The sequence below is a fragment of the Sapajus apella genome, unplaced genomic scaffold, assembly GCF_009761245.1.
Source record: "Sapajus apella isolate SASKATOON/1434 unplaced genomic scaffold, GSC_monkey_1.0 scaffold4, whole genome shotgun sequence".
Taxonomy (NCBI): domain Eukaryota; kingdom Metazoa; phylum Chordata; class Mammalia; order Primates; family Cebidae; genus Sapajus; species Sapajus apella.
This window is the reverse complement of record NW_022436944.1, coordinates 16,608,384-16,635,551: the sequence shown is the minus strand read 5'-3', so window position 1 is coordinate 16,635,551 and position 27,168 is coordinate 16,608,384. Positions and strand designations below refer to the sequence as shown.

Below are 27,168 nucleotides of genomic sequence, written 5' to 3'. Positions count from 1 at the left end.
ATCATTTTGTGGAATAGCATGGTTTTGGATTCTACCAGCAACTATCCTTTAGCTACAGACTACACTGAGAAATAACATTGAGGCTGACCTGCTTGGATTTTCATACAGATAAAAAGATGATGGATGTATTATTAGAATTTAGTCCAAATTAAAATTTAAGATAGGATTAATCATATGACCACTTTTGTCATTGTAACCACATGGTTACCAAAATTTTAAATAAGCTCTGTATGATTGAAGACGACATTTCCACCTTATTAGACTAGCAAAGGAAGGAACAGCAGGATGAAGGTCAAAAAAAGTTCTGAGTATGCCCACATTCAAATTACTTGAAAGAGAAGCAAAAGCATAAAACAACATATGAATATAAGATTCTCACATACTGAAGCCTGAAACTGTACATAATGAAATAGGAATTGGCAATACCTGAGCTCTTCTTTCAGGTCCTGAATCCTCTTGTGACACAGGCAGAGAGAAAATCTTCCCAGGAAATGGAAAGTTGTGTCCAAACCTGAGGAAGAAAAAGTTCTCTGCTCCCAAGTGAGCAAAAGGCTTAGTCTTTTTGGCTTACAGCTCAAGAATAATGATCTTCAGGGAGCCCCAGGGGCGCTTTCATAGCTACAAAGTACTAAAACCCATAACCACATTAATGCAGAAGTGTTGAGTATGACGCTTCTTGTTGCAGAAACAAAAGGCAAAGTGGAGGTTTTCAAATTTTCTCTCTCCCTCTGTAGTGTACTTTTACTCCTCCAAGTTGTCACTTGAATATTAATATAACTATTACTAATCACTCCATTTTGCTCCAAAGTCCCAAGAGCTTCTCCTCAAATGGTCTTTTTGGACAAATCTGTCACAGATGTCTCCATCTGTTATCTTTCCTCAGTGTGTGCTTTTTGTCTGGCATCGGTCACTGAAGAATCATCGTGTGCTGTCGTGCCCCCACCTTCTCCCGGTGCGTCTTTCCTCCCCCGCTCTCACCCTCCTCCCCGCCCCAGCGCCCTGACGCGCTCCATTCCCATGCCAAGCCCCAGCCGGGTGGGGTTCCAGCCCTTTCCAGGGAAGGATTGGCCGAGCCGCTCACCTCTTTGCCCTGGTGACCAGTGGGCTGGAGCTGCCCGGCGGGGTCGCGGGCTCTGCCGCTGGGGTCCTGCGGAGCTGGTCCAGAGCCCTGGGAGGAGGGAAGGAAGGCGGGGCGAGGGCGGGGGTGAGCCCGACTTCTGTGTGTGGTAACGCGGCCAGCGCTCAGCGCACAGGATGAAAAACGAGCACCCGACCCCTCTTTCTGTTTAAGAGCATGTGGGAAGCTAATTTGCCTTCGCCTTCACTCTTGCTTCCTCCTTGTTTTAAATTCTCAGGGCTTTCTCCTAACAAGTTGGCAGGTCCTGGCTGGGTGGCCTGGACCATTTCAGTGGCCGCTGCTCATTTCCCCCTTGACCTCTTCTACCTGTTGACAGGTGGGCCTTTTGGTTTAAGGGTTTGCATAAATCGCCACGGGCTGTCCTTGGTCCTGTGACTCCCAAAGTTCTATGTGAAGGCTGAGTTAGCGTTAATGACCTGTGATACTACCTGCAGTGTGAATGTTCTGTTTAAACCTCTCTTTTTAAAATAAATAAATTATATTGTGTATATTTAAGTTATACAACATGATGTTGCAGGCTATAGATAGTAAAATGGTTACTACAGTAACAACATGTCCATCATCTTACATAGTTACCTAATTTTTGTTTTTGTGACAAGAGCAGCTAAAATCTACTCTTTTAGCAGGAATTCCAAACACCATGAAATTGTATTAACTATAGTACTCTTGCACATTAGATCTAGACACTGGTTCAGCCACAGGTCTGTTCCTTTGTATTCTTTGACCTACATTTCTCCATTTTCTTTCTCCAACCCCTATAACCACTATTTTATTTTCTATTTCTGTATAATTGACCTTTCAAAAAAAGATTTCACATATAAATGAGGTCATGCAGTATTTTTTGTTTGTTTGTTTCTGGCTTATTTCACTTGGCATAACATCCTCCAGGTTCATCCGTGTTGTCACAAATGGCAATATTTCCCTCTTTTTTTTTTTCCTGCTGAATATTACATTGTATATAGATGTCTCATAGGAATCCTTCTTTTAAATCATTATCACAGAACTGGATTTAAATACCACTATTTCTGCTTGTATTACATTCTCCTTTCTCATCTCCACCCTAGAATCGCCTCTACCAACTTGTCCACATGTTGCTCCTGCAATTCTGGATGGAGCTCCCAATACTCATAAACACTAAATTAACATAACTAAAATGTCCTTGTTTCCTTCCATGTAGTTACATAGCATTTAAACTTTTGATGACAATTTGCAATGAATGTTTTAGGGCAGTGTATCTCAAGGTAAGGTCATGGGTCCAGCATCATGATTACTTTGGACTTTGTTAAAAACACAAATTTACAGGATCCATCTGAGACCCACTGATTCAGAAACTGTACAAAAGAGGCTTAGGAGTCCATGTGTTAATAAGCCTTCCATGTGATTCTGATGCAGCTACAATTTGCAAATTGCTGGTTTAGTAAAATAACTTCTGATAAACGTTTTACAAATACCAATTCATTTCAACCTCACCATAGCACCAAAAAGTCTTATATTATTCCCATTAAGTAAGGTACATAAAGGAAAGTGATGCAGCCCCAGACCATGCAGCTTGTGAATGGAAAAGCCAACGTTAATTCAAACCCAGGCAGTCTGGACCTACGATCTGAATGTCTAACCGTAAAGCTGTGGCTGCCTCACTTAGCTAAACATGGGTACTGTGCCATGTCCCATGGCTGAGCATTCATGTGATTTATGGTAATAAGTCAGTTACCAAAGAATTATAGAATCAGAGACTCAGAGTTAGAAGTAACCCTAGAAGCATGTATATGAATATAGTCTTTAGCTCTGCAGAGCTGACAAGATTCTTTTAAATTAAAAATTCACATGGGATATCCAAACTTGGATGCTAGCTTTGGAAATATGGCATATTTACCAGGTTTTGGCAGCCATAGTTTGTCTTTCTCCCAAAGCTCCCTGATGACCAATCTCATGGCTTTGTATCCTTTAGTGAATTTCTAACCCACGTCTGTACTTCTAGACCTCAACTAGGATGAACCACAGCAAGACGACTGTAACATGTTATACTTATTTTCCCAGGGTTGTTACCTGGGGTCATTTTCTTGCTATCAATTTCAAAGAGACTCTTGTTAGGAATGTTTGCTTCTCTTAAGAATTTTAATGAGACACATCTCCACAATTGCTTTATGTCAGAGCTCTTCTCCGACATATTTTCTACTTTTCATGTCCTCTGCCAGAATTATTAGAAACCTGATTCATATTGGTACCAATTCTAGTTCAATTTGCTCTACTTAATAATTCTAATAATACTTGTAATTACTTTTATAGTTAGAGTATATATGTGTCAAAGCCTTTATGTGTATTGCTTAATTCTCAGAAATATTCTGATGAGGTAGGTGCTAAAATTATACCAATTTTTAAGATGAGATTGCTGAGGATAAAGGATGTTAAATGATTCAGAGCCAAAATGCAATACTGAATTAATTTAAAAATTGTAAAGCCAATACTTTTAAGCCTTACATTTTCTAACTTCCTCCTGCTTTTTATTAAATTTGGGGAGTCCACAGCATATCAAAGAATAGCTTCACCACTCTTTTTTTAAGCATGCTTAATCATGCAATATGTTTCTATAGCTTCATATGGTTTACAAAGTACTTTCACCTTTGAACATGGCCTCATTTAATGTTTATAAGAAATATGTGAAAGTCAATGATAATGACTTTATTTTGTAGATGTAACTTTATTTTGCAGAAGTTAACTGAGTGTGTAATTGGCCAACATCTCAGAGCTGGGCATAGAGACTCTGAGTTCACTGTTAATCTGAACTCCTAAACCTGTGTCTCCTGGACTATGGTCATTTACCTACACTTTAAGGATGGTTTGACATTTTAATTACCTCTCACTATAGTTTACCTAATGTTTTTATTTAAATTATCTCCCTCTTTTTGTTACTCTCTTCTTAAACAGTATTGTTGGTAAATTCACAGGCTTTGTATTTTTTCTAGTAAACATGACCATAAATATACATCTCCATCTTTTATATCACCCTGGGAATTCCATATTCCCTCATCTCTAGGTCTTTGACATTTTCTGTCTTTTCTAGTAATTACATGCTTCTTACTCCTCATCCTTAGTTGATCATTCATGCCATCTTTTATGTCACCATCCTAATCAGAGTATTTAACACCAACCCACCAAGCCCAAGCAGTTACAAGTCACAGATCACCTGACAATCATAACAAGCTATGGATTTTTAAACTGACATATGTATATCAACAGCTAACCAAATGCCAAAATTGTAACCTATCTTTTAATCATGCACCACCTCCCAGCTCCATAATTTTCATGTTATTCAATTAACCAAACAGTTAAGACCTCCACTTAGTAATTCCAATAGCAGTGAAGTAGACTGACACCTTGGCCCTTCCTTTTTTGAAGTTACAGACTAGCAGGTTAAAGTGATAAGTGCCATGAAGAGAAATAATACATAAAAAGGAGGTAGAAAGAAAATCAGTATCATCTCTGTTCCAATACAGCTACAACTCAACCAACTAAAGTCAAGCTACATGACTCGAGGACTTTATATATAGTATTACAGACCTCTAACCTTTAAGAGCATTCAGAACACTATGTATGGGTACAGTTTTGGAAGATTTGGAGAAAAATTAGAAGTGAACACATGGTCCTCCTATAAGTCCATGGACTCTGGATCACAGGGACTAGAAAAGCCACCTAGGAGGCAATTATAATAGTTCAGCCTTAAGACAATAATTAAAGTGGTGGTTGTAAGGATAAAGAAAGATTTTAGATATGTAGAGGTACTGAGGAACAAGAATTGTTAAGAGCATACATGGGGAATAAAAGAGATGTTGGATGAATCTCACATTTTTGTTGATGACATCCAAGGATCCTGGGAAAGCCAGGGCTGCAGTAGATAAAAGTTAGAAACCCCATATAGATGCAAACCTGAGAGGAGACCAAGGCAGAAGGAGCACAAGAATGACCAATGTCGTCAAGAGTTTAGAAAGAGGTGTCTGAAGAGTAGCTCTGCTGACTTTAGTTTTGTATTCTGGTTGCTATATATGCTATATGTTGCTTTTATAACCAATATTATATCAAAAGCCATTGGATGAGGTTTGCAGAACTTACCATGATCTCTTAAGCCTGAGTAGGAGAGGTATCTAAGAGATTTGAGAATTCTTTTAGTGTTATTGTCTTCTTTTTAATGAAAAGACATTATTCTCACTTTACTGTATAACATATTAGTGAATATACCAGCTTGTATTTTCTCAAATGGGAAATGGCAAATGGGGCACATTTTTCCGATTTCCCCAGAAAGCTCAGTATCATCTTTTGGAGGATTCTATTTCTCATGTCATCTGTCTTACTATCCAAAGGATACCAATGGTGGTGTTAAAGCACTCTGAATACGGCCCGAGAGGGATGTCTTCTATATTTGAGTCCTCGTGGATGAACTGTAATCTAATTTAATGGGTAGACACAATTGAAAACCTAACTAAGGAGTATGCACCTGTAACAATTGCTGAGTCTTGGCCAATCCCAGAAGCCATACCTCAACCACACTCATACATGGCTTAGTGTCAAACTGTCTTCAAATAAGGCAAATGCCAACCTGTAACCAATCCAGCTGTTTCTGTATCTCACTTCTGATTTCTGTATGTCATTTTCTCTTTTTTTGTCTATAAATTTGTTCTAACTATGAGGCGTTCCTGTAGTCTCTCTGAATCTGCTGTGTTTCTTAAGGATGTCCAATTTGTGAATCATTTTTTTTTTCCTTGCTCAGTTAAACTTTGTCAAATTTAGTTTGTCTGAAATTTTAACAGATCTGGCATCAGAAGTGGGATTCAAAGTAAGACTCTGGCAACCCGCAGAAACATCAGGTGACCAGGTGAGGTAGCCGCTGAACCCATTGTGCTCAGAGCTCTCTTAATTGTAATTGGAGGTCATGGGTGAGTTTTCTCTCAGTCTGAACTCCACTAACTTGCGTTTTGGGGTCTCTGAGTTCACTTGAGCAATACTTAGGCTGGACTGAGTCTAAGATCAAATTGGATTTGATAATTAACTAGATTGAATTCAATTAGAGGCCTTGGACTTCAGGTAGGCACCTTATTTTTAATACTGGAATCATTTCAGTCCAGGGAGTCTGGGACTACACCTTCTGGGACTTTAGCTAATTATATGTATAAAAATTATGAGCCCAGAGGTGTGCATTTTTTTTTTTTTTTTTTGAGACAGTCTTACTCTGTCTCCCAGGCTGGAGTGCAATGGTAGGATATTGCTTCATTGCAACCTCTGCTTCCTGGATTCAAGCAATTCTGCCTTAGCCTCCCGAGTAGCTGGGACTACAGGCAACTGCCACCATGCCCAGATAATTTTTGTATTTTTAGTAGAAACAAGGTTTCACCAAATTGGTCAGGCTAGTCTCGAACTCCTGACCTCAGGTGATCCACCCACCTTGGCCTCCCAAAGTGTTGGGATTACAGGTGTGAGCCATTGCACTCACCAAATGTGTGCATTTTTAGAAAAATGGGCTAACCCCACTAAAGAGAACTTAGAATTAAGATGGCCACAATGTGAAAGTTTTAATCTGGATAAAATTGCTTATTTGGGAGGCATATTAGGAAAAGGGGGATCAAAAACTCCCCAAAAACAGTGGGACATAGTCTTTCATTGGTGTGCAAAGGTTTCTAAAAGACTAAATAAATCAAAAAATAACTCCCTAAAAGATTCTTTGCAAAAAGCAAATGAAAGTCTTAAGCAACAGACCAAGGACATGACAAAAGAGGACATGCTCTGACTGAACTAACCTGACTGTTCCTTTTCTTTATCCGTTTCTGCCTACATGCTGAGTCCACTAACCTTTTTGCTAAAGGTTAATTTAGCAAAATGAATCTTTCACCCTGAAGATGATGAAAAAAAGGAAGTTAGATGCCTTACAAAATAAGACCCAATCAGCCAGTCCTGCCTGCTGTAACTGCTTTCACTCTATGGTCTAAAATTTTGAAGGACTTCCCTGATTCAAGGGAAGATCCTCAAAAATTTACTGAGGAATTTAGAAACCTCATAGGAGCTTACCATTCAGGGCTTCCTGACCTTTACCAATGTATTCACATGATATTGGAGCCGGTGAAGCTCAGGAACGGATGGCAGCAGCAGAATGGGACAAACCTAAGGAGGGTATTAAAAACCCCTCCAAAAACTCCTCATGAGAAGGGTCAAAAGTAGCTAGAAAAGTTGCTGGAAACCTTCTACATTCAATTTCTAAATTTTTTTCTGCAAAAAGTTGACTAGTTTGTCATAAAATCTTGTAAACAAAAAAGGGATGAACCAGATTCAGATTATAGAACTCGCTTAGATCGTGAAACACTCTGGGCTCAAAGTACATCAAGGAGTATTTTCTGCAGGGACCGAAATAGCATTAACTGTTTTATTATCAATGGGCTCCATCCTGAACTTAGATGTTTAATTAAAGAATGCAAGCTTACAATATGACTGTATTGGTGGCCTTAGCTGAATGTTTTGAGAGGACTCTAGAGCAAGAGAAAACTCAAAAGGCTAACAAGCTTATGACTCTTCAATTACAACAGCTACAGAGGCCGGGACCAAAGGGGCCTTTCTCATCCTCATTTTAAATCACAACAGAGAAGTCCTAGAACAAGAAATTCTTTACTTCAAGATGTCTGTCTTTATTGCAGATAACCAGGGCACTGGAAAAGGTTTTGTCCGCTCTATATAGGTCTGTCCATAAGTCTCCCTTTAAGCTGAACTGTTTCTCCACTAGAGGGAGCCCAAGAGACCTTAGCCCTCCAGATAATAACATTTAGGAGGCTTCGAGGGATTCCCTGGTACATTGCTCCAGTACCTTTAAATGAACATGGAGAAACAGGTTAAAATAAATGGGGAGTCACGTACAGTACTGGTGGATACAGGAGCTATTCTATTTACCATGAACCCCATTTTAATAAGCCAACAAACCCCTTGAAGTAAAAAAGGTCATTTCTGTGATAAGGTTTTTTTTTTTTTTATTTGTATTTTTTCTGTTCCAGCTTACATGTGCAGGACATGCAGCTTTTTACATAGGTAAATGTGTGCCATGGTGGCTTGCTGCACAATCAACCCATCGCCTAGGTATTAAATCCTGCATGCATCAGCTATTTAATCTGATGCTCTCCCTCCCTGCCCCACCTCCCAGGCCGCAGCGTGTGTTGTTCCCCTCCCTGTGTCCACGTGTTCTCATTGTTCAGCTCCCACTTATAAGTGAGAACATATGTTGTTTATTTTTCTGTTCCTGCATTAGTTTGTGTGGATGATGGCTTCCAGCTCCATCCATGTCCCTGCAAAGGACATGATCTCATTCTTTTCTATGGCTGCATAGTATTTTATGGTGTATATGTACCACATTTTCTTTATTCAATCTATCATTACTGGGCATTTGGGTTGATACCATGTCTTTGCTATCCTGAACAGTGCTGGAATGAACATACGCATGCACATATCTTTATAATGGAAAGATTTATATTCCTTTGGGTATAGACCTAGTAATGGGTTTACTGGACCAAATGGTATTTCTCATTCCAGTTTTTTGAGGAATCGCCACGCTGTCTTCCACAATGGTTGAACTAATTTACATTCTGTGGTGGGGGGTTTCAAATCAAATTCAAGACATTCCCGTATCTGAACCCATTCAATCAATGTTGGGGCCCTTTTCAGAAAAATACACTTTACTATGTGATACTTCTCCAGTAAACTTGTTAGGGTAAGATTTACTTTCACAGCTAAAAGGGCACGTAAACCTTCCTCAGAGTTTCCTGATTCTCCTGAACCAGAATTGTTATGCTGTCTACAGAAAGAAATTGATATGATTGAAACTCAGGCCTGTAATACCCCTAGATCTTTCAAAATACTTAAATAAATGTTCATGGGCCTCTTTTCCAACTGATCTGGGAAGAATTAAAAGTGTTCAGCCTACAAAAGTCCAAATAGATGATGCTAAACCTTTGCCTAAATTGCCCTAACATCCACTAAAACCTGAAGCAATTCAAGAGCTCTAACCAATTGTAGAAGATTAAATTAAACAAGGACTCATAATCCCAAGTGCCAGCCCTTGTAACACTCCAATCCTACCAGTTACAAAGCCAAAAGGATGAGGTTGAAGATTTGTTCAAGATTTACGGGCAATAATAAAATTGTGATACCAACATTTCCTGAAGTCCCAAATTCTAATTCTTCATTTATCTAATGTACCTACTGATTCCAAGTATTCACAATAACAGATCTCTGCTCAGCCCTTTTTTTTTTTTTTTTTTAACCATTCCAGTTTATAAAAAGAGTCAATACTAGTTTGCCTTTACTTGGTAAAATCAGCAATACATCTGGACTGTAGTGCCACAAGGGTTTGCTAAAGCTCTCTTGTATTTTTCCCAGGCATTGGCATTGCATCAGGACTAATGACACTACAGTTTCCTCAGAATTCTATTCTCATTCAGTATGTAGATGACGTATTGTTATGCTGTCCCACTAAGGAGTGCTCTGAAATGGACTCAGTTTACCTTTTACAGCAACTCTCATATAAAGGTCACAAGGCTTCAATGGAAAAACTTCAGTATTCAAGGCAAAAAGTCCACTATTTGGGCCATGACTTGACTGCTGAAGGACTCTCTCTCTCATCTGAGAGGATAAAAACTCCATAATTTTCCTTAACCTGCAACCAAAAGACAATTAAAAGCTTTCTTGGACTCACAGGATGTTGCAAATTCTGAGTTCCAATTTTTTCCTTAATAGTTTCACCATTGTATGCGCTCACTAAAAATGCTATATGATAGCTTTTACCTTAGGAAGACAGTTGTAAGCAGACTGTTGGCCAGATGAAATTGGCGTTACAACAGCCCTCTTTCTATGACTTCCAAATTACACTCAGCCTTTCACCTTATTTGTTCATGAGTGTAACAATCAGGCATTAGGAGTCCTTACTCAAGAACATGGTGGTAAACATAGGCCCATTGCATACTATAGCCTGCAAGTAGACCCAGTCACTAAGGCATATCTTAATTGTTTCAAAGCAGCAGCAGGAGTGGCCAAGCTGGCAGAAACTTCATCAGATCTTGTTTCAGAAAATGAATTTAAGTTGCAAGTCCCATATGCTGTGTAAAGTCTGTTAAATTCCAACCAAACCAAGCATTTTTCAGTAAGCAGACTAACATCTTATAAATTACTTCTCCCATCTCCTTCTAATCTTCATATAAAACACTACAATCTATTTAACCCTGATACTGTTATCTCTGCATGATGATGGCAAAGACCACAATTGTGTAAGCATAATGATATGGTTTGGCTCTGTGTCCCCACCCAAATCCCACTTTGAATTGTAATAATCCCCATGGGGATTATTGAATCATGGGGGTGGTTCTTTCCTGTGCTGTTCTCATGATAGTAAGTCTCATGAGATCTGATGGTTTTATAGAGGGGAATTCCCTTGCACATGCTCTCTTGCCCACCACCATGTAAGACGTTACTTTGCTACTTCTTATTCACCTTCTACCATGATTGTGAGGCTTCCCCAGCCATGTGAAACTGTGAGTCAAAGAAACCTCTTTCCTTCATAAATTGCCCCATCTTGAGTATATTTTTATTGGCATTGTGTGAACAGAATAATACAGGTAGTGTCAGAAATAGTGGCCCCTCGTGTTGACTTATAAGATACTTCACTGGATAATCTTGAATTAATACTTTTTGTTGATGGATCCTATGCCAAAAACTCAGAAGGAAAATTTCAGGCAAGATATGCTGTTACTACCCAAGATGAGTTAATAGAGAAGGGAATTCTTCCTCAATTTAAGTTGACCCAACCTGAAGAGCTTTTTGTCCTCACCCAAGCTTGTCATATAGCTAAAGACAAGTCAGTAAATACTTATACTGATAGCAGATATGCTTTTGGAGTAGTACATGATTTTGGAATGATATAGAAACTATGAGGGTTTCTCACATCTAGTGGGATCCCCCCATCAAAAATGGAATCCAAGCAGATAAACTCCTTTCTGCTATCCTTTTACTATTGCAGATTGCTGTTAAGATTGAAGGTCATACTTGTAGAACTGAATTTGAAAGTCAGGAAAATGCTTTAGATTTTTATGCAAAATCAGTCAGTGCTGAAACTGTTAAGATATGCAGTTTGAATGAACTGCATATAATTAATCCAAGCCAGCTTCCTTATGATGACCTATTTAATAAACAGTACAATGCATCTCATTAGGAAAAATAAAATTGGTATCTAAAAGGATGTAAATTTAATATGAAGTACAGACTCACAGAGGGCCCAGATGGCTACCTGATGCTTCCTGAGTCTGAAGCTTTCATTGTTGAAAGCACTGCACTCTACCACAACTCATCATGTAACAGACAAAATGATCCAAATTATTAAAAAGAAAAATACTGGTGGGTTGACTTCCAAAACTGCTAAAATGGTTTATAACAAATGTTTGACTTGTCAAAGCAATAATCCTGAAAAAACAAAGTTTCAGGTAATATATATCTACCACCTGATGTACTGTTTGAGCATTTACAGATAGACTTCATTCAATTGCCAACCTCAATGAGACACCAGTATGTTCTGGCAATAGTTTGCATGTTTTCTGGTTGTATAGAGGCCTTCCCATGTAGGAAAGCTGATGCAGTGATACTAAGAAATTATTGGAAAATCTTTTTCATTTATTGGGGGAATCCCTGGAAAAATCTCCAGTGATTGAGAAACTCATTTACTGGGTGTTATAAAGCAGTTAAATAAGGTGCTACAGACGCTGTGGCATTACCATTTTCCCTATCATCCTTACTCTTCTGAAAAGGCCGAAAGAACAAATGTCATATTAAATCTGAAATTGGCAAAGTTAACTGAATCAATTGGGTTGCTTTGGCCAAAGGTACTACCTTTGGCTTTAATGGCAATCAGATCCACTCTTATTAGAACATGTAAGTTGACCCCTTATGAAATAGTCACTGAAAGACCTCATGCTCCTCCTGCTCTCTCAAACTCTGGTATAACTAAATACTGCAAGGCTTTAATGCATTATGCCAAAGTGTACTTTTGCCAGGTAAAGAAAACTTTTGAGATCCACTAACTGAGGACAATCAGACCCTCCATGGTCTAGAACCTGGAGACTGGGTCTTCTAAAAACAACATCAGAGGAAGACTGCTTTTGAGCCTTGTTGAAAGGGGCCATGCCAGGTTCTTCTCACCACCCACCTTGCAGTGAAGCTTCAGGACCTTGAACCTTGGGTCTACATCTCACAACTCAAAAAGGCCCCTTCAGGCTCTTGGAACTGTACACCTGTCAGAGACTTTAAGGTAACGTTAACTAGGAAAATCTCTCTCCAGGAGCAGACGTCATCCTAGTTGTGGATAGCCTTCCAAGATCATGGATCAATACTTCTCTACCATCATGAAAGCCTTATGTGTGTTTCTGTTTTCCTCACTTTTTGTTGCCCTAATCCTTTCCTTTTCCCTGCAGGAAAACCCATGGGACTATAATCATTTGATGGCTTTAGCTCAAGCTTGTGCTCTGGCGCAACACCAGAGTGATGGTTGGGTTTGTGGGTTAATGCCAAAAACTTAGGAAATTAATTATTCTACTGATGCCAATGCCTCACTGTCTTCCTCATGAGAATCACCCTGAAACTCCAAGGGTGGAATGGAAAACTCTTCTTGATATTCTAAACATCACTGCTGTTTGCTTTCCCACACTCACTAAAAACAACACTGTTTTTCAATTGATAACTTGGTCATTACCGTGTATAAAAAACCAATCCAAGTGATGTAGGCAAAAGGTATATTGTGTTTCCAGGTATCATGCAATCAAGATCTGAGAATTACCTATGTTGGTACAGTAATTGCTTGTATAACATAACTGGATTAAACCCAGTAGGGTCTCTCTTTACTAAATGTGGTTATACACCTTTACTATATGCTATAAAGTGCCACAAAAAAAGTAAATTTCCCACTGGATGTTTAGGAGCTATGCAGATTTATGGATGAACAAACTTGACTGAGCCCTGCTCAAATGCAGCTAGGTACCCCTCTTTTCCAACCCCTGAGGGTCTGTATGGGGTCTGTGGAGAACCTGTATATTCCATTCTACCTCCTCATTGGTTCAGATCTTGTTATTTTACCCAGCCTGCTCCTGTTTTTCAAATATCTTCTCCTGAAAATACCCATGATAGCCCTTAAAATTGGAGGCCAAAATGATCAATAACTGAAATTAGTGCTAACCTTGAAAAAGATGAGGATAAGCTAGTTTCCACTGAGGAAAGATTCCAGAGAGGCTCCTGGGGGCTCACTCTTGGTGGTAGTGGGATACCTGTTGTATAGAATTTAAATCTTAGATCTTTGTAGCCAGTCAGATCTCCCAGAATTTCAGATGGGTAAAAGCTACTCTCCGAAAAGTAGTTGACAACATACATATTCAAAAAAAGCACTTAATGGAACATCATGCAGCTTTAGTTTTTGCTCAAGCTGAAGGCTTATGTTTGATGTTAAATAAAACTGAATGTTGTACTCATCTCGCCACTGATTTTGTGACTACAGAAAGCTTAAAAGGTGGCTGATACTGCTGTTTCCTTAGACACTACTACCACATACCTTAAATAAATCTCTCAAGAGAAAAGGAACCCATGATATGTTTACCGGAGCAACTGACAGTTGGTTTGTAGGTATGTGATGGATGATATGCTTGGGTTTTCCAAGGGTTTCTAATCTTTATATTTTTTCCAATAAGTTTCCAAGTTATTATGACTTATATTACACCTGGATAACAATGAAAATGAGTATCTCTTTAAATCAGGCTACTTTTCAGAAAACTATGGTCCTTAGGTGTTATCACACTCCAAACGAGGACTGTGACCAATCAGACCCTAATATTGTTGAACTGCCTATATTGTGTAAACTTTAACTTGGTTAATTTGGTTCAGCACTTACTAGTTCATTTTCACAGTCATGTTCAAGTAAGGCAAATGCCAACTTGTAACCAGTCCAGGTGTTTCTGTACCTCACTTCTGATTTCTGTATGTCCTTTTTTTGTCTATATGTTTGTTCTGACCATGAGGAATCCCTAGAATCTCTCTGAATCTGTTGTGATTCTGGGGGCTGCTTCATTCACAAACTGGTTTTTTAATTTGTTTGAAGTTTTCTTTTAACAGTGCTTAGCAGTAAAGAACATTTTACTAAATTGTTCTATCACGGGTCCTTGCTCAAGGTGTTCAGCTTTTTCTTCTAACCTGGTTTTCAGCCCTAGATCACATATTTCTTCATTATTTTGCACAGGATCTAGTCAAGGGGTACATTTTGTATGTTTATATGGAATGTTCATAGAAGGGTGGTAGTATACTATCGTCCTTCCATCAGATGTCATATCAAACCCAACTTTGCAATTATAGTCCTCTGGTAGAGAAGAATACTTACAATTATGACAGATATACTATAAAGTTTCATTTTGGATTAGAAATCAATGTTTCAGATAACTATCTGTGATATCACCCATTTTACTGCTACTACTGCCATGATGTATCTAGATGCCTATAAAGTAGAATAAAACAAGATGTTTTGAAGAGTAACTGTTTAAAATCTGGCTCTAGACATACCAGTTTTCATCCCTTGGTGACTGCTCACCACGAGCCTGATTCCACCTGCTGTTTTGTTGAGACAAAGCAGCAGAGGTTGTCCAAAGGTGAATATGCTGTGTTTAAAGAGGTGGCAGTACAATATAGTTAGGATTTCATGAGTGTTTTCTAAAAGCAAGTGGAGAGTGAATCAGAGCTGTCAGCACATGAAGTAGATTCAAGTGCACTATAATCAACCTCCATAACCAGCCTTGAAATTGCATTTAGAGGATGCCTACCAGGTGTCTTCTGAGGTTGGCCACTGGGAAGAGTGAAGACTACATCAGAATCTTGTCAATGTTGGACTATTTTACTCTGGTATGCTGGCAGAATTCTCATGGAATACCGCACAAGAAACTCCAAATTATACAATGGCTATAACCTGTCCAAAAGATGACTTTTGACTTCTGAAGGTAAATCTCTTAAAACGATGTTTAGATATTTAGTCCTGGATTTTAAAGTAAAACCCTCAGACGGTTCCTTTGTATCAGAAGTGCTAGATCAAAGTTTAATATGACAATAAATGCCAGTGTCCAGATCATGTCTCCATGACAAAGAACATCATGACAATGTTCAGTTCTAACACAGGAGTAGGAAAATTATGGCCAAATCTCACCTTCTGACTGTTTAGTATGGTGAGCTAAGGATGGATTTGTTTTGTTTTGCCACTGCCTTATTATTTTAAGGGGCTTAAAGGTTTTAAGGCTTAAGGTTCAAGGGGCTGCCTGGGGGCATAGGGGCAGGCAGCCAGTTAGGCTCAAGCTCCTGTTCTGCTGGAAAAGGGAACAGTTTGAGGGTTTTCTTTCACTTTAAAATCCAGGACTTAATATCTAAAGATTGCTTTAAGAGATTTATCTGTAGAAGTCAAAAGTCACTTTTTGGACAGATCATAGCCATTGTGTACTGTGTAGTTTCTTGTGCAGTATTCCAAGAGAATCCTGCCAGCATACCAGAGTAACATTTTCCAGCATTGACAAGATTCTGATGCAGTCTGAAAGGATGCCTAACTAGACAGATAATTTAAAATTTTGCAGTCTGCAAGTAAATGCCCCTTTCTTTCTTTCCGGAATTCTGTATTTAGAAAAGAGAATTTACTTTTGACTATCATAAGCAGACTTAATTAAATCCCAGTGGTCTATAAGAATAAATCATTTTGCATTTGAAAAGAAGGATAAACTAAAAGATAAAAGCATACACGAGGCCCATCCTTAGGGACTAAGAGTGTGATATGAGAGAAAGAGTTTACGCGATAGGATGAACTCATGGACGTAGCTTTGAATGAGATAAAATAAAAGCCTTTTGTATTAAATTAAATTGATGTATGCACAGAGAACATTAACCTAATCCAAAAAAATACCAAGAGTAAAACTAATCAGATATTAATAAGAAGGATTTTAAATCCTTAAAACCTCCTAACACCTACACTCTCAGGTAAATACGATTTAATGTTTTGCAAGCCTTATTTTTCTGCTAGACTTAAATGAGGGAAGTCATGTCTACAAATGCATAGCAGCAAGATATTTTCAAATCTGGTAGTCTAAGTCAAAGAAATCCCAGTTGTAAGATTTGAAAGAGTTAAAGAGTTCACATAGATCAATGTTTTTGTTCTGTGTATGGATCAAACACAATACTACATGGAAAGTAGAATGTCGGTAATTAACAAGCAAGGACAGATTTACCCCATGTCTTAATGAGAAAATTGTTGAAAACTCTGGGTGACTCCTACACATATTGAAAACAAATTTTTCTTTGTTTAATGTGAAAACAAAGTTTTAAATGTATTTTAAGTTTATTTTCCACTTTTTAAATTAATTTAATCAACATATTTTTTCATTAAGTTTATTTTCCACTCTTTTGTAGGTTTAATATTCCTTTGATAGACAATGAGCAGAGTGAGTCAAGATAGCCCTGACTATTTAACACTGAATTCTCTACTTAACAGAAAAAAAATAAAGCATAAGAAATTCCTGGCTAATCTCATGGACACTTAGAGCAATTCACCAGCTAGCATAGTGGTTAAACATGTTCTCCACTAAAGTGAAACACAGAACAGACCTTTCCTTGTTAGGGCCAAGAGTGTTTACTGGAATCTGAGAACTCCAAATATGTGGCTCATAAATATGTCACTTTTTAACATGCAAGGGAATATGGAAAATATACCAATGGAGTGATTGAAAGGTCTGCACACAGACACATTTACCTATAAATATAAAATATAATTTATATCCTCCTCTTCAATGCCATTGCAATTTGCATCAGTGACATTTCTGGTCCTATACCAGGCAGCCTATAGAAACTTATATCATGAAGAAACACAGTCTTTGCATTGAAGAGTTAATAATCTAATGAAGAAAACAAAATAAGTGACAAATCATTACTTTTATCACACATTACTTTTATCAGGAGCACATATCCAAATAGCCAAATATGAAGGTAAGACTTCATTTGTTGCTTTGCTTTTAAAAATAATAGTTGCTTGAGAGTGTCAGCAAGATGACTGACTAGAAGCTTCTAGAGCTCTTCCTTCCTACTAAAAACCCCAAAACAGCAAATAAACAACTATATTTTGATCAAAATAAAGAAAATACCATAGAACAGCAAAGCAGCAGCAGAAATCCTGCAGAGCACAGAAACCCAGGATGCTGCATGGAGAAAGGAAGGAAACACCTTGCCTTCACTACCCCCATCTTCCCAGTTGGGATAAGCTTGGGACTAGGAGATACTTCTCCCTGCTGGGAAAAGTAAGCAATAAGATCCCAGCAGCCACATCGGCATCATGGACACTTTCAGTCCTCACAGGTATCCTCACAGGGTCTTAGCCCAGCTGAGAGAGCTTCTAGAGTCTACACACTGAGCCACTCTCAGAGAAGGAGCCAATGCTGTGCCCTGCCCACCTCCCTATGGCCCATACTGCTTATAAGCAGAGGCACAGTTAGACTGCATGATACTCCAGTGGCAGGCAGCCATCGCGTCCCTCTATCCCTGAGGCTTGACTGCCACTGCACCATCCCCACCCAGTAGTGCACCATCCCTGAGCAGAGCTGCTGCTATGCTCTATGCCCAGAGCCAAGCTACTGCCAAGCCACTTCATGCCCCCCATCCCAGTTACTGCTGGATCCTCCCTATAGGGCTGAACTAAAGTAATACCCCTACAGACCCAGAGGCTTGAACTACCAGAACAGTTGTGCCTCCAGCACCACAGCCAAGGCAGCACCTCATTCCCCAGCAACCTGCATCTACAGCACACTGGAGATGTTGTACCTTGAGCCTCAGAACAGGCATAGTACCCTAACCCCCAAGAACCTCAGGCCTCCTGCACAAGGAATTACTTGTGTCCCTAGTGCTGAAGCTGAGGGTAGCAGCATGCTACTCCCCGACATCCACCCTGCCAGGAAATCTGAGCCTCTGGCACATCAGAACAGTTGCATCTCCCAGCACCACAGCTGACATGGTGCCTGACCCCCAGGGATCCAGAGGCTCTGCTGACTCATGTAGTTGCACTTTCTGGGGTTGAGCAGATGCAGAGCTTTGCATCCCGGGGAATCAGACCCTTGCATGAGCTGTGTGACCTCATTTTCCAGGCTTACATTGCCTACCTGGAAATACGTTAGCCTCCTGCAGTTTATGCTGCAGCACCCCACCTCTGAAGGAGAGGTATCATCACTGTTTTGTTCCCCACCTGCAGGGTCCAAGCAACTGTGGCATCTTTCCATTCTTGGGTCCATGTTGCTGCTGCTGCACCTGGCCTCACAGAGCTGATTTGCAGCCCCATATTGAAACGGTCCCAAATTCAAGGCCTGAGGCTCTGAAGCATCCCTTCCTTCTTGCACAGGCTAGTGCTGTACCCTACCCCTCAGGGTCAAAATCACAACTACATCTCAGGACTCTGGGTAAAAATTTGGGTGTGCCTCAGAGCAATAGACCCTGGCTTAATGGGAAAAATGCGTTCACCTGTGCCTTGAAAAGTGAAACTTCACCTTAAGTCCACAGGCCTATAATTGTTTTATAGGACCTCAAGCCCAGAAACCTGACTCCACAGCTACTCCAAGCATGTATGCCCTAGATCACAATTCCACTGTGGCTGCCTGTTAGCCATGGAAGACTCAGTACCAACAGATATCCCCTCAACTAAGATTTCCCATGGTGAGGAAGACAAGAACAAGAGAATTCTTAAAGCCCTCACCCTAATAACTTATACAGCTACTGTCACTGCCTCAACCCCTACAGCCTAGATCACTGAGGCACCCTCAGTCATTGCTAACATTGATCACAGCCAAAGAAACTGCATGGAGATTACTACACCCACATGGAACCAGAGCTACCACACCCTGCCCAACCAATACCCTGAAGCCCATCTGCAGATAAAAGTATTTCTCTATGGAGGCCAATCTATGAAGTTTGGAATAGCTGACTGCACAACGAAAGGCATATATATCAATGCAGGGACACAAGAAACATGAAAAAGAAAACAAGATACTACCAAAGGAACACCATGATTCTTCAGTAACTGACCCCAAAGAAACGAAAATTTATAAATTGCCCAAAAAGAAATTCAAATATTCAAAACAATGATCTTAAGGCAACTCAGCAAGATGCAAGAGAATACAAATAGACAGTTCAATGAAATCAGAAAAGGAATTCATGACAAGAATGAGAAATTTAATAATGAGACAGGTATCATTAAAACCACCAACACCACTATCACCAGTCTTGAAACTGAAGAATTAAATGAAGAATTAAATGAACAGTAGACCAGACTGATCAGAGGAAAAAAAATCTGTGAACTTGAAAATAGGTTTTTTAACATGATTCAGAAGGGCAAAAAATTAAAAAATTAAAAAAATAAAGGAATAAGACAGTCTATGGGGCATTATTAAGCAAACAAATATTTAGATTATAGGGATTCCAAAGGAACAAGAGATAGAGAAAGACAAAGAAAGCTTCTTTAATAAAATAATTGTGGGGAAATCCTAGTCTTGAAGAGATATGGACATGCAGACCTGTGAAGATTATAGGTTTCTCACAGATTCAACCCAAGGAAGTCCTGTCTTAGGCACATTATAATAAAATAGTAAAAAGTCAAAGACAAAACGAATTCTAAACACCACAAAAGAAAAGCATCCACATCACGGGTAAGAGAATCTCTGTTACTATCAGTGGATTTCTTAGCAAAAAGCTTGCAGGCCAGGAGAAAATGGGATGATATAGTCTGAGTGCTGAAAGAAAAAAAAAAAAAAAACCTGCTGGCCAAGAACATTATGCTTAGCAAATCTGTTATCCAAAAATGAAGGCAAAATAGTCTGTTTGGATAAGCAAAACTGAGGAAATTCATCAACAATAGACCTGCCTTATAAGAAACACTTAAGGCAGTTCTTCAAATGGAAATGAAAAGATAATAATTACTATCATTAACACATATGAAAGTATAAAACTCACCAGTAGAAGTAAATTCAGAGTCAAATTTGGAATGTGCCAATATTGTAAAGTTGGTGTGTAAACTACATGTATCTTCAATATGAAGGTTAAAAGTGAAAATGGTAAAAAGTAACAAAAACTACGATAAGTTGTTAAGGAATACACAATATAAAAAGATGTAAATTGTGACATTCCAAACAAATAGGGGAGGAATAAAAACCTAGAGTTTCTTTATGTAACAGAGTTGTTTTCAGCTTAGAATTGCAAAGTATAAAATATTTTATGTAAGTCTTATAGTAACCACAAAAAAAAAACTACAGCAGATATACATACAAGAAAGAGAAAGAAATCAAAGCTTAGCACTCTAGAAAATTATCAAATCACAAATGTAGAAAAGAAAAAGGGAAGGAATGAACAACCTACAGAACAACCAGAAAACAAAAAACCAAATGGCAGTACTAAGTCTTTACTTGTTAATAATAATCTTGAATGTAAACATTAAGTTCTCCAATCAAGAGTAGCTGAAATAATTTTTAAAAACAAGATCCAATTATATGCTGCTTTCAAGAGACCCACTTAAGCTTTAAGAACACACATAGGCTGAATATGAATGGATGTAAGAAGATATTCCATGAAAATGGTTATCAAAAGGTATCAGGGGTGGCCATACTTAAAGTTGACTATAAGTCAAAACTCACAAGAAACAAAGAGGGTGATTATTTAATGATGAAGAGGTCAATTCATTAAGGACATAATTATTGTAAATGTATTTGCTCCCAACACTGAAGAACCTAAATATATAAATATGTACTGATGGACATGAAGGGAGACATAGATAGCAATACAATAGTGAGAAATTTTGATATCCCATGTTCAACAATGCATAGGTCAATTATACAGAAAATTAATGAAAATACTGAATTTCAACTGCATTTTTGACCAACAAGACCTAATAGATGTATTTAGAACTTTGCACCCAACAGCAGTTTATACATTTTTCTCAAACACTCATGGAACATTCTCCATAACAGACTATATATAAGGCCACAAAACAAGTCTTACCAAATTTCAGAAAATTAATATCTAGTATTGTTTCAGACCACAACAGTATGAAATCAGAGATCAGTAACAAGAAGAATCTTGGAAAATTCACAAATATATGGAAATTAAACAACATTCTCCAGTATAACCAATAAGTCAATAAATAAATCAAAAAAGAAATTTAGAAATTTGAGGCAAATGACAATGGAAACACAACATATCAAAACTTATGAATGCAATAAGAGGAGTTTTGGGGGAAAGTTTATTGCAATAAATACCTACATAAAAAATTCCAAATAGACAGTAAAAGACTGTGCCTCAAGGAACCATATAAAAGAATGAACAAACCCAAAATTAGCAGAATAAAGAAATAATAAAGATCAGAACAGAAATAAATCAAATAGAAAACAGAAAAGCAATGGAAAGAATGAATAAAACAAAGTTGATTCTTTGGAAAATTAAACAAAATCGACAAACCCTTAGTTAGTCTGAGAAAAAAATTGAGAGAAGAAAAATAAATAAAACAAAATGAAAGTGAAGAAACTGCAAACAGACATCTCAAAAATATAAAGGATAAGGGATTATAATGAACAACTATATACCAACACATTGAACAACCTAAAGCAAATTGCTAAATTTCTAGAAAACGATAACTTGCCAAGATAGTGTCGACCAGGTGCAGTGGCTCAAGCCTGTAATCCCAGCACTTTGAGAGGCCAAAGCAGGTGGAATACTTGAGGTCAGGAATTCAAGTCCAGCCTAGCCAACATGCTGACCCTGTCTCTACTAAAAATACAAAATATTAGCCAGGTGTGGTGGTGTGTACCTGTAATCCTGGCTACTTGGGCTCCTGAAGCCAAGAATCAGGAGATTCTCCTGAGACTGTCTTGAACCCAGGATGTTGAGGTTGCAGTGAGCCAAGATTGTGCCACTGTACTCCAGCCTGTGGATGGAGATGCACTCTCAAAAGAGGAAGAAATAGACCAGTAGAAAATTGAGTAATAGAACACCTCCCAACAAAGAAAAGCCCAGGACCAGATGGCTTCACAGCTGAGTTCTACCAAACACTCAAAGAAGAACATCAATATTTCTTAAACTCTTACAAAAATAGAGCCAGAGGGAATACATCCAAACACATGAAGCCAGCATAACCTTGATACATAAGCCATACAAGGACACCATAAGAAAACAAAACTACAGGCCAATACTTCTGATAAAAATTGATGTAAAAATCTTCAATAAAATATTGGCAAACCAAGTATAAGAACACATCAAAAAGATTATATATCACAATGATTTATTCTTTTGGATACTGCACCAAAACCTCAGACTATAAAAGCAAAAATAAATAAACGGGACCACACCAAACTAAAGAACTCCTGCACACCAAAGGAAACAATCAACAAAATGAAAAATCAACCTATAGACTGGGAAAAATATTTGCAAATCCTATTAGTATCTAAAATTTATAAAGAACTCTTGCATCTCAATAACAGAAAAACAAATAACCTGATTTTTTTTAAATGGGCAAAATACCTGAGCAGGAATTTCTTCAAAGATGACATATAAATGGCCAACAGGTCTATAAAGAGGTGCTCAACATCACTAATCATTAGGGAAATGCAAATTAAAACCCCTATGTCACCTCACACCCATTAGGATGACCATTATCAAAAAGCCAAGAAATAACAAATGTTGAAGAGGACATGGAGAAAACAGGAACCCTAACATACTGTTGTTGGGAATGTAGACCGGTACAGCTATTATGGAAAACAGTATGGAGGTTTCTAAAAATATTATAATTAGAACCACAATCCCAGCACTTTGGGAGGCTGAGGTGGGAGGATCACTTGAGGTTGGGAGTTTGAGACCAGCCTGGCCAACGTGGTGAAATTCCATCTCTACTAAAACTAGGAAAATTAGCTGGGCGTGGTGGTGCATGCCTGTAATCCCAGCTACTTGGGAGGCCGAGGCAGGAGAATCACTTGAACCTTGGAGGTGGAGGTTGCAGTGAGCTGAGATTGTGCCACTGCACTCCAGTCTGGGTGACAATGTAGGTTGTCAGTGTTGTTTTTTTTTGAGACTCAGTCTAAAAAAAAAAAAACATGTTATATGACACAGCAATCTACCTCTGGATATATACCCAAAGGATAAGAAATCACTTCAAAAAGATATCTGTACCCCTATGCTCTTTGCAGCATTATTCACAATATCAAATACAGGTATTGATCGACTTACAACCTATGTAACTTATGACCATTCGACTTTCCGACCACAATCACTAGCCACGACTGCTCCGCGTCTGACAGCGCAAATGTTGCCCAGCCGGGCGTACAACAGTGCAGGACAATAAACATATATGCTATATCATATCATTATTAGTCATTTTCTTGCCTTTCTTACTAAAATGTGAGTGGTTTATATCCCTATATCTTTAGCAATATTAGAACATACTAAGTTTAAATTACATTTGAACAAGATCTCCAGATGACATCTTTTATGATGAATGCTACATATTTGTATCTCATGGAAAGTCACATAAAATTGTGATGATTTACTTTTCTATTTACAATGATAATAAATAAATAACTGGCAACTAGCCCTTTTTAACCCTAAGACTTAACATAGTTCACACTCTTCTGCTTTTCAAAACTCATCATGTGCCGTGGTTTTTCACTTCAAATCATAGACCACCGTGGTTCAGTGGTCTGTGAATATTCCACAGTTTTACACAAGGCTGCACCTTTACCACAAGTTAAGGTGGCTTTTTAAAAATGAGATTTGACAAGAATGCTTTCCTAATAAGCATTCAGGTCAACCTTTACTACTGGTAATGCAGTGTTTTACTTAAACCTGATGAATGTAAAAATAAGAAACAAAATAGTGTAGAGATGATACAAATGGCATAAAATGAACAAAGAAAATTATGATATATAACAATAATGAAAGAAAATTATAATCAAATATGACTTAAAGATTTTTATAACATCATTTCACAGTACTGTACGTATAGCCTACTCAACTTACGACCAAATCGTGTTACGACCGGTCTGTCTGAACCAATCGTGGTAGTAAGTCAAGCAGTAGCTGTATTAGAAACAGTCTGTTGATAAAGAAAATGTGAGCTATATCATATATATGCAATATGTGTGCTTCTATATGTGTATGTCTGTAGTTTATAAAGGAATATTAATCAGCCATATAAAGGAAGGTGATCCTGCCATTTGCCACAATATGAATGGACCTGGAGGACATTATGCTAAGAAAAATGACCCAGGCACAGAAACAAAAATATTGCATGATTTCACTTGTATGTATAATCTTCACGGGGTGGGGGGAAGGTTATATAGAATGAAATAGTGGTTACTAGGGGTGCGGATGGAGTCAAAGAATACAAAGTAGTAGATATGTAGAATGAACAAGTCTAGAGATCTAATGTGCAACCTGAGGACTATAGTTAATCAAGTTATATTACTGGTTTTTGTTAAATAAGATTTTAGCTGTTGTTGTCACCAAAGTAACAATGCAAGTTCATATATTAGTTTGCTTCACTATAGTAACCATTTAACAATCTATAGTCATGTGCCAATGATGGACCCCCATATACTCTGGTGGTCCCACAAGATTAGAGTGAAGCAGCCTTGTATAGTTGTGCCATTTTTAATTTTTATAACATACTTACTGTACTTTTTGTATGTTTAGATACACAAATACTTATAACTGTATTATATTTGCCTATAGTATTCAGTACAGTAACATCCAGTACAGAATGCTAAAATACTATAATTCTATGCTCTATTTTTTGTAGCCTACCAGCAATAAACATAGCTAGGTGTATAGGATATACCAGCTACATTTGTGTAAGTACACTTTATAATGTTAATATAATGAAGAAATTGCCTAAGGACACATTTTTCCATTGTTAAGTGAAAGATGACTGCATCCCATAATACGGTGTAAATCTCAAATACACAAAATAAAATCTATTTAACAAACAAAAAGACAGATTGCTAGACTACAGAAACTGACAAGTAAGTATTTGTTGTTCTAAGCCACTAAGTTTTAGGGTGTAATTTTTTGCACAGTAATAGATGACTACAACAGTACAACTCAGAGACCATTATAAAAAAAAACACCAAAAAAACAATTTATATTATAGTTCTGGACTATTATTGAGGTTTAATAAATGCATTTAGGAAGAGGAAATGAGAAACATTGAGAAATTTCTAATTTAGTAGCTTTAAGATACTACGTCTACAACTCAGCTTCTCCAATATACCTTTTGAAGTTTAATCTATTGGAAAGAGAACCCGGATTCCAGATTTTCGAAAGCATTCTATTGATTAACATAAATACTCCTTTGACTTTAATTCTAAAATGCTGTATTCTGTGAAATACAGAAAAAAGAACAAACAATAATTTTTCAACATCTTCTAAATGTAACTAGAATTTTCTATTAAGTTAGGAAGAAAGACAGGAGGGGAGGTATGTGCAAAAAGCCCAGGCATATCTTGAATGAGAATGGCTTTACATTCTGATGAAAATGTTAACTACATTAAAAAATAATATTAAAGGCAGCCTTACTAATTCAAGTAACCAAAAACTTGGATTTGTTTCCCCTCTGCATTGTTTAGTGATGACTTTTCAATTGTTTATGGAATATCTGGGCTGATCTTATGAGCAAATAATGTAAATACAACTCAGGGTTACAATTGTCTTTATTTTAGTTTATAATAATCAGATCTTGACAGTACTGGACTTGATTGTACTTACAAGGTAGTTATCCTTTAATATTAAAAATACTGAAAAGTTTACCTTTTATTAGGTTGTCAAAAATACAGCTTACTTCTAACTGTGGCTCTCTTGTTCCTCAACGGTAATGAATACCACTATGCCTCTGTAAAACACATGTGCCAAGATTTGCTGGCAAAACAAGATAATCAGCAAGGGTTTGTGTAACAGTTGTATTTTCTTTAAGGCAGTGCCATTAAATCACACACACATTTTAGGATAAAATATTCCAAATGTTTTTCAGAAGATTTCTGGTAAAGGTTTAGTACTTTACATAATTCAATATTGGGCTTTTTCAGAAACACAGAATAAATTGAGAGCCCAGACAGTACATGCAAGGTAAGGATGAACATTCTCCTGGTCTGGTGGTACATACTATCATATGGAACCAAAGCATATATTGAAGTTTACTTGGAAAATGGAAATAATATTCATCTTTCAAACACGATTTAATACTTACATAAATGTTCTTTTTTCTCTTTTAAGCAAAACTTTTTTCTCTGGGCATAGCTGACTTAATCCACATCATTCCAAAGTTACAATCTGTGCAATTTAGAAATTATGACTGGAATGTAAAATTTCCTGTGCTCATCAAGGTACCAAATTCTAACTACATTCTCATACAACAGAGAAGGTCAGTTGCAAAATGAAAATAACACAAATGAAATTATGTGAAAACTAAATGGGGATCTTTGGAACAAAACCTACTATGGCTGTGATTACAATCTACCATGAATGCCAATATTCACTGCTTATTCAATAAAAACATGTTGAGTGGAGATCCAAGATGGCTGTTTAGGAACAGCTCAGGATTGCAGCTCCCAGTGAAAGTGCAGAGGGTGAGTGGACGCCGCGTTTTTATTGCCCACAGACTAGGAAATTCCCGGGCGGAGGAGCTCCACGGTCGCCAGCACGGCTGTGCTGGCCAGCGCCGCTATGCCGGCCAGCGCCGCTATGCCGGCCAGCGCCGCTGCTTTGCCCCGCGGGGCTGCTTTGTCGGCGCCCCGGAGCCGCGGTTCTCCATACAAAAAACACCGGTCCAGGGGCCCTTTTGGCTGGTGACTGGAGCCACGGGAAGTCGCCCATACGCCGGTTCAAAAAGGGGACTGAGCAGAGAACCAGGACAGTACGTTCCAGGGCAAAAAAAAAAAAAAAAAAAA

General features: G+C 38.1%; 1 protein-coding gene and 1 long non-coding RNA gene across 3 annotated transcripts in view; both read right to left on the bottom strand.

Annotated features, from left to right (window-relative positions):
• Positions 1–8,346, bottom strand: part of IGSF10 (immunoglobulin superfamily member 10) — a 31,064-nt gene extending 22,718 nt beyond the window's left edge. Inside the window, exons 1-3 of one of the 2 annotated variants that reach the window (XM_032263030.1) lie at positions 7,788–8,346; positions 1,082–1,168; positions 427–530 (exon numbers count right to left, since the gene is read on the bottom strand). In XM_032263030.1, the coding sequence (XP_032118921.1) occupies positions 427–530; positions 1,082–1,168; positions 7,788–7,937 (341 nt within the window). In that variant the 5' untranslated portion in view covers positions 7,938–8,346. Of the gene's footprint in view, positions 1–426; positions 531–1,081; positions 1,927–7,787 lie in introns of those variants that run through there. The other variant, XM_032263036.1, reaches the window with a different exon arrangement.
• Positions 8,347–8,462: 116 nt separating this feature from the next.
• LOC116539845 overlaps positions 8,463–27,168 on the bottom strand; it is a 71,547-nt gene continuing 52,841 nt past the window's right edge. Inside the window, exons 2-3 of the long non-coding RNA XR_004264217.1 lie at positions 14,381–17,103; positions 8,463–8,953 (exon numbers count right to left, since the gene is read on the bottom strand). This is a non-coding gene — a long non-coding RNA (uncharacterized LOC116539845). The remainder of the gene's footprint in view (positions 8,954–14,380; positions 17,104–27,168) is intronic.